Raw genomic sequence first — 8,489 nt, forward strand, 5'->3', positions numbered from 1 at the left:
TTTATTTACAAATATTTTGACCATTAAAATACATTAAAAATACCTTCAGTTCCTTTAAAATATTATTTTCAGCAGTTGCTTCAGTAAACCAGCTCTATTTATGTTTCCTATTTTTAGCTTTTAGCTTGCCTTTTGACAGCGTTTACCTTTTATTTAACATTTTGTTCCTTTTAGCTTTTAGTCAGCCTTTTATTACTACAAGCTTTATTTTTTACATTTCCATGCTAAATTAGCTTTTAGTTAGCCTTTTAGCTAGTTTTACCTTTTGACATTTTTTGGTTTTGCTTTTAGCTAACCATTGCTAAGTTTTACTTCTAGTGTTTTGCTACTTTTAGCTAACAATCAGCTATTTTAAACTGTTAGCCTTTTGATACTTTTAGCTTGCCTTGTGCTGGTTTTAGTTAGCATTTAATTTGAAAAATTTAGCTTTTTTCCCCTAATCTTTTGCTTCTTTTGCTAGTTTCAGCTTATCTTATTTTGCAACTTTTATGTTTACTTTTTAGTTAGCCTTTTGCTACTRTTAGCTTTTAATTAGTTACTTTWAGTCATGTTTTTTGCTACTTTTGCCTTTTAATTCATATTTTGCTGCTTTTAGCTAGCTTTTGCTACTTCTACTTTTTAGCTAACATTTTGCAGCTTATAGCTGTTGTAGCTCTATATGCTAAATAGCACGGAGGCTGCAGGTTTCCTCAGACYCCTGCTGAGAATCCAGCACTTCTCTGAGCTCGACTCGTCATCCTGRGCCTCCGTGACTCCAGGAGCTCGGTTCTCCACCGGACCCTCAGCAAACCTCCGGATAATTTAATTTACGGTGTTAACGGGCTTGAATTTCATTTCTCGGACATCTGTCCAGGTTCAGGAGCCAGAGACGGAGGACAGTGGACCTGGACCCGGGCCCGGGCCAGGCGAGGTGAACAGCTGGGACATCAACTCTGAACGGGTCACCACCTCTGTGGGCAAACTCTGCAAAACCGAGTCCCAGAACCACATGTCTCCCAGGTACGGCTCACAGTGGACCCTCGTCCGGGTTTTAAAGGTCCTGYACCTGGTTTTGGTTCTTATCCTGAGTCCGGTCCGGTGACTCTCCTCATGTTTGGTTCTCAGTAAAGTGGAGAACCGGCTGCAGAGGCGTCCTCGCAGCACCTCCATGAAGGACCGGCAGAACTCCAAGGCTCAGAGCGACAGAACCAGCAGCATGGAGAGTGAGTGCTCCCCAGACTCGAGGCTCATCGCACAGGTACACACACACACACACACACACACACACTCACTCACACACGCACACTTGTAGATTTAGTTTGGTCTACTTCTGTTTGTCTTGAAGGTTCCCAGGAAGTCGGTGTACGACCAGCTGAACCAGATCCTGATCTCAGACGAGCGCCTGCCTGAGAGCATCATCCTCATCAACACCACTGAGTGGCAGGGACAGGTGAACCTCCGAAACCTGATTCAGCATTTATTTATTACAGCTGCTTCTGGAAACTTAGCGTCATTTTAGCTGTTCTGTTATCAAAAGCTTCGGCTCATTCAGGAGGGATGGGCGCTGTGATTTGGGGTTTTGTAACTTAGATAGGAAAAATATTTAACCTTATTTACAAATATTTTCCCTGTAGAAATACACTGGAACCTGTTCAATTCACTAAATCTGCTTCAGCATTCATCCTCTGTTTTATGTTAGTTTTAGCTTTAAGCTTTTTAGCTTTTTGCTACTGTTAGGATCGATACCTTGCTTTTATAAATCATTTCATGTTTTCAAAGAAACTCTGCTAATGATAAAGGAACTACAAACAAAACAGCTTTTTGCTACTTTTAGCTATATATTTTCTACCTGCAGCTAGTCTTTTGCTGCATTTAGCTAGCACTTCACTACTTTTGGCTTTTAGATYGGCTTTTAATGCTTTTAGCTCACTTTGTTCTACTTTTAGTTTTTAGCTACCATCTGCTTCTTTTAATTTAAATCATTTTGCTGCTTCTAGTTTTAATGTTGCCTTTTGCTTGTAGTTAGAATTTTGCTACTTTTAGCTATGCTGTGATACATTTAACATTTAGCTATCCTTTGCTAATTTCACCTTGCCTTTTGCTGCTTTATGCTAGTCRTTAGCTGCAGTTAGCTAGGACTTTGCTACTTTTGGCTTTTATATAACTTTTTATTAGTTTTAGCTAGCCAGCTGCTGCTTTCATTTTTTAACTAACTTTTTAGATCATTTTTTCCTACATTTAATTTTCAGCTACTGTCGGCTACTTTTGACTTTAAAGTTGTCTTTTGCTCTTTATGCTTTTAGTTAGCATTTTGCTGCTTTTAGGTTGTAACTAAACCTTTGCTGCTTTTACTTTTTATTTAGCTATTTTTAACTATATTTTGCTCCTTTTGAGTTAGCATTCTGCTCCTTTAGCATAGGTTATGCTACTTTTAGCTATGTTTTGATCTTTTGAGTTAGCATTTTAATCGTTTTAGCTAAGGTTTTGCTCGTTTTAGGTAGTGTTTCGCTCTTTTTAGTTAGCATTCTGCTCCTTAAGTGTAGGTTATGCTGGTTTTAGCTTGTGTTTTGCTACTTTTAGCTATGTTTTGATCTTTTGAGATAGCATTTTGATCATTTTAGCTAAGGTTTTGCTCTTTTTATTTAGCATTCTGCTCCATTTAGCTTAAGTTGTGCTGTTTGTACATAGTATTTTGCTACTTTTAGTTACGTTTTGCTCCTTTGAGTTAGCACTTTGATCTGTTTAGCTTTAGTTTTCCCGCTTTTACTTAGTATTTTGCTCTGTTTAGTTAGCATTCTTATCCTATTAGATTGTGTTTTGCTCCTTTTAGCTGAAGTTTTGCTGGTTTTAGATAGTGTTTTGCTCTTTTTAGTTAGCATTCTTATTCTATTAGCTTGTGTTTTGGTGGTTTTAGCTGATGTTTTGCTGGTTTTAGGGAGTGTTTTGAATGCTTTAACGACTCTGTTTCAGTTTTAACATGTTTCTGTAAAACATTGTTTTAGTTTTCTTTCTTTCGGACTGAAACAGGTGGTTTTCAAACGACGTGTTTTAAGCTCCAGATTTTTGCCGACGAGACAAAGCTAGAAATATTTGTTCAGTGTTTTGGCCTCCACTCTGTGGCTCCGCCTCCTGTTTTTGGCTCCGCCTCCTGTGCGTGTGTTTCCTCACGGTGTCCGTCTGGTTCGTGTCTTTGTTCAGTACGTGGCCGACCTGCTGCACGAACAGGCCCAGCCCATCGTGTCCACCTGCTCCGCCGCCGACGTTCAGGCCGCCTTCAACACCATCGTCACTCGCATCCAGAGATTGTGAGTGGCCTGTTCGATACGTTACCGTATTAATCCCTCTGAGACACGAGTTTCTGACCGGGAGCCTCACAGTTTGATCGTTTCTTTCTGTTTTTCCTCCTCGCTGCTCCTCCTGACCTTTGACCCCTCTGCAGCTGTAACTGCAACGCCCAGACTCCGCCCACGATAAAGGTGGCGGTGGCCGGCGACCAGAGCTACCTCAGCACCGTCCTGAGGTTCTTCGTGGAGCAGCTGGCCAACAAGACCCCCGACTGGCTCAGCTACATCCGCTTCCTGGTGATCCCCATCGGTGCGTGTCCGCCTCGACGCCTCAAAGACGTTTTGTTTGTCGTTTTTTTATATCGTTGTTTATTTTCTGTGATTTCTTTCAGGTTCCCACCCGCTGGCGAAGCACGTGGCGTCGTTCGACAGCCGCTTCAACAGCCTCTTCATGGACACGGCTTGGAGGGAGCTGTTCTGCAGGACGGAGCGACCCACGTCAGGTGGGAGCCTGAAAATTAAAAAAAAAAAAAAACCTGAAAGTGGAATGTGCAGCCGACTTGAAAGGGAAAGAAAGTGGGTCAGACAYTCACAGGCGGCTGCATGGCTGAAGGATTTACAGCTTCTGCTCCACGATTTAAAGCTGTCAGAAGACTGTTCAGTCACGTCCTTTCATGTCTGAAAATAACACCAAACTCTTCTGTTTTTACACATCTGCAGCGTTTCTACCCGCACAAGTAAAAAAATCTGAGGGATATTCAAACAAAGGATTAATCATTTTAAAATTTTTCCGCAGCTTTAAGCTGTTGTATCWTTAATTTATTCTTCCGCCCACTTGATCTCGGTGAAAACGACGGTTCTCGGCTCGCTCACAAATTCACATTCAAGTCGCTTTTTCAGATCTTCGTCTCTGTTTCTGTTCTAACGAGCCGTCATCGTCCGCTTCTCCCAGTTAATTCAGACCTCAGTCGTACAGCAGTTACAGCTTCACACGTCGTGTTGAGTCACATCAGAACACGACGGATCAGAACGTTAAAAATGCAGCAATGAGTGGGATCCTCAGCAAATTTTATATATTTATTATTTTAGCTCCAATCCTTTTATATTTTTGTATCAGAAGCTGTCGGTCCAGAAGAGGAGCCCACAAGCCTTTTGTCTGATGTGTGTGTGTGTACTTGTTTTAACAACAGACTGAGGACCATGTTAGGTTTTTAATCAACAAAATGAGGTCATTTTTGGAAAATAAGGACATTTTCCCGGTCCCCACTTTGTTTGCAGCTCTGCTGTGCTTTACTAGTTAGGTTTAGAGGTATGGTGTGAGTTAAGWTTTGGTTCAGGCTAATGTTAACTATAGACCAGTAATGGTTCATTTTAGAGGAAATGTCTGGGTGAGGCATAAATAAAGTTATGATAATGATTGGAAGTCAARACAAAGTCCTTAGTTTGATGCAAATACAAGGATGTGTGAGTGTGTATACTTGTTTTTGTTATCTATTTAGGACAGTTTCTGGTATACACACCTACCTTGTCAAGACCAGCATTCCTAATGGGGACCAAAAGACCGGTCCTAATGTGGTGGAACTCCATTTTTGGGTTTGGGTGTTAGGGTTAGGACCAAGGTGTGAATTGAGTTTAGGTTAGTTTTAGGGTCAGGTACCCGAGAGGTTAGTTTTAGGGTAAATGGTCAGGGTTAGGATATAAAATTACCAAAAAATGAATGGAAGTCAATGGAAAGTCCCTCATCTTAATCTTATCTTTTTGATTCTTTTTTTAATTGTTTGTTGTGAATTTGGTCTTAAAATAAATTTCAAGTGGCATTAAAGAGGCCTTAAAAAGTCTTAAATTTAACTTGTTTTAAGCTGTAGGAGCCCTGTGGAGGATGCATTGGTAAATATAGGGATGCAAGTTATCGATTAATGGATTAATTTAAAGTTGACTGATATTATCAATCGACTAAAGATTAATTGATAAGCTGCCATTTTCCTAAAAACCTGACATTTCTCTTGAATCGAGGTTTTTTCTATGACATGAAGGGCTAATTTTTTACACACCACATTAAAAAAAGTTCAGTGTTATTTTTTATAAAATGTATTGTGTCAGCTGTATTAAGCACTGACTGAATAAACAGAAAATTGTGGATTTCTCTCACATTAATAAACTTGGACATATTTACAAAATATAACAAAACAGGAATCAATTATATTGCTAATTGAGAAAAAAAAGGAAAGAAAAAAGTAAAACACTTGATCCTCTCTGAACAGAGAAAAGAAAACTAACATTTAAACACAGAGTAAGATTTTAATCTAAAGATTTACTCAAAAACAAACTATAAACATGACCTGAGAGAGGTAAACATACAAATAAGAACTGGAACTGTTTGTTTACCCTGTGGTTCACGCTGCTGCCATGATCTGACGTCAGTTGRTGTTCYTTTGATTGGTTCACTGGCCGGGTCACACAGATGAGATTAACTTCAAGTTAATTATTTGTAGTGACTAARTTTTTTTGTTTTGTTCTTTCACACGGAGTTAAACTCTACAAGAAGAAGCTAAAYTTAGCTTAGCGTTCTCTCTGTCGTTCTGCTCTCGTCTTTAGCGTCAAACGGCTGGATGGTACACGGTACAGCCTTCAGTACTTTTCCTTCCAGTTTGGTGTAGTCCATTATTACTTTTGTGTCATAAATAAAACTAAACAAGATTTTCGCGTTTAATTACGACGTTAGAGTTAGGTCAGGCTGAGAGCAGTGGCGCCATCTACTGGATGAGGTCAAAACTACACTGAAATAAGGTTACAGACGTTTTCAATTAATTGAATGGAAGTTTTAATCTAATAAACCATTATTTGACAATTAATCATAAGTCGATTAATTGTTTGCATCCCTAGTAAATATATTTATTCAAAATAAACTGAAACTATGTATTAAAAAGCAATAATAACTAATAAAACCTAACAGACCCACTGCAAAAACTAATTAAAACTGATTTAAAAGGAAAAAAAAGTCATAATGAAATAAAACTAACCCTTGGTTTCTTCTCGTCTCTCTCTGCAGATAACATCGACGTGGCGGGACGGATCGTTCAGTATCTGGTCGGCGCCAACGTGTCYCACCAGTTCCCCATCTCTGAAGCCATGCTGACGTACAAACAGAAGAGGTGAGCGCTCTGCGGTCGCTGCTGCTTTCCCCGCTCTCCGTGTCCGTTCACATTTATCTGTCTGTGTCGTAACTGATCGTTGCTAATATGAATGTTTTTAATTTGTTTATAAAAACCAGCTAAACTGCACTCCCAGTTTCCTCTTTGTTTTTTTAGGTTCAGTGAAAATCAACATTTGATGAAGTTAAAATGATCGAACGGTTCCTATTAAAAAAAAACCACCGAGTCCAGTTTTAACACTGATGCATTCCTTCTCCCCTTTTCCCCTTTTTGATTTGCTTTCAAGGAAAAGAAGTTTGTATTTTGATTTTTATATCAGGTATTTAACTGAATCCTCTTTTMGTTTTGCCCTTTTCTTTTCTTTTTTTTCTCTTCTCCTCCATTCGGCCCGAGCCTCCGTGCTGTGTTTTAACATTTCCCTTCTTTCACACTCGATGCTCACTCTGTCCTGACTRGTGTCTCTGGTTTGACTTGATTTTGTCCTGTGTGTCGTTGCTGTGAACAGATTTGCCTGACAACCTTTACAACTAACACACAACCAGCAGTGTTTGTATCGCCAGCCGTTATAACCACCTCCGATGTTTGGCCTGTTTCAGACGTTCAAAATCAGCCGAATTTCAAAATAAAGACATAAAATGAAATAATAATAAAGCTTAAGTTTAAACAAAATAAAATAAAACAAACCTGTGACCTTTAAATAGTCGGTATCATTGCCCCATATTTYTCCATCTGTGAAATTTGACCTTTCTGTGTTAAATGGTTTTCAAATGAGAGCCATTAAAAAAAGGGCATGACCTTTGACCTTTACTGTGACTTTTAAAATCAATATTGATCTTTGACCCATGAGGTGTCTACCTGTGAAGTTTGACATTTCTGTGTTTAAAGGATTTCAAATTAGAGCTATCTAAACTCTGGTAACCTTTGACCTTTGACCCCATGACCCTAAAATCACTAACATTGACCAACAACGTGTGCAGCTGTGAAGGTTGATGTCCTGAAGTTACACGTTTGTAGAGGTAGAGCTTGAAGAAGATTGCGCCCACCAACTGAAATTTTAGCCATCTTGACAGGCTAATTAGCTTAGCTAYCTGGCGGTGATCGCTCTCGGCTACCACCGCGTCAAAAGTTTAGCTTAATAAATTCAAAATTGATTCAACTGAATGTTGAAAGTACTGAACTGAGCACAAATCAGCATAAAAGCACCTGGAAAGAGTTAACCAATGCTAAAGGTAGCGAAAATAAGCAAAAAGAAGCTAAAAATAGCAGAAATAAATTAAATTTAAGAGCCAGACATGAAGAGGAGAGGGAAGTTTTTCAAATTGGCAAAAAAAATAAGAAAAGAAGTATAAAAGTCTTGTAAATTGTTTTGAAATAGCTAAAATGCTTAAACTAGCTTGAAATCTTTTTTAAAAAGTAGCTGAAATTAACACAAAGGAACAAAAAACGTATTTCCTTAATTAAGCAGTAAGAAGCTGACATTATTACAAAAAAGTGAATATTCCTGAAAAAAAAGCTAAATTTCGCTGAAATTATCTAAAACAGAAAACACCTGAAGGTAGTATAAAAGCTTAAATTAGAAAAACGTAACTGGAAAAAGAGGGCACAAAACATTGAAATTCGCAAAAGGTGTCAGAATGATAGCTAAAAAAGCAGAAAAAAAAGCTAAAATCAGCAAAGTAGAAGCCAAAGAAAGCTGAAATTAACACAAATAAGTAAAAAAAAAACAGAAATAGAACAAAAGATCAAAGAAAGCAAAGATTTACAAAAAGTTTGAGGARGTTGAAGACCTCTACAATCATCCTCAGAACAAAATGTCTGAAAAAGCTGCAGAGCTAAAAAAGTATAAATTGCTGAAGTACCAAAAGTCGTAACTGGAAAGTCCCGATGGAGCCGAACGTTTTCATGTATAAATTGTTGAAATGGCACAAAAATTATGGAAGTAGTTATGTGTCGAAATGTACGGAAGAAAAAAATTATAGTGAGAATAGTTTAGAGCATTATTTTTATTATTATTATTATTATTATTATTATTAGTAGTAGATTATTAATATTGTTATTATTATTATTATTATTA

At 38.2% G+C, this 8,489-nt stretch overlaps 1 protein-coding gene across 1 annotated transcript in view; it reads left to right on the forward strand.

Moving 5' to 3' along the window:
• Window positions 1-8,489, forward strand: part of LOC106522219 (phosphofurin acidic cluster sorting protein 2) — a gene marked incomplete at its 3' end in the record, with an annotated part of 79,345 nt that overhangs the window by 63,455 nt on the left and 7,401 nt on the right. The window contains 7 exon segments of the mRNA XM_014015143.1: window positions 1,105-1,237; window positions 1,325-1,429; window positions 3,178-3,284; window positions 3,419-3,573; window positions 3,656-3,766; window positions 6,313-6,415; window positions 6,702-6,734. Of these exon segments, the coding sequence (XP_013870597.1) occupies window positions 1,105-1,237; window positions 1,325-1,429; window positions 3,178-3,284; window positions 3,419-3,573; window positions 3,656-3,766; window positions 6,313-6,415; window positions 6,702-6,734 (747 nt within the window).

This window comes from Austrofundulus limnaeus, unplaced genomic scaffold (genome assembly GCF_001266775.1).
Source record: "Austrofundulus limnaeus strain Quisiro unplaced genomic scaffold, Austrofundulus_limnaeus-1.0 Scaffold123, whole genome shotgun sequence".
Taxonomy (NCBI): Eukaryota; Metazoa; Chordata; class Actinopteri; order Cyprinodontiformes; family Rivulidae; genus Austrofundulus; species Austrofundulus limnaeus.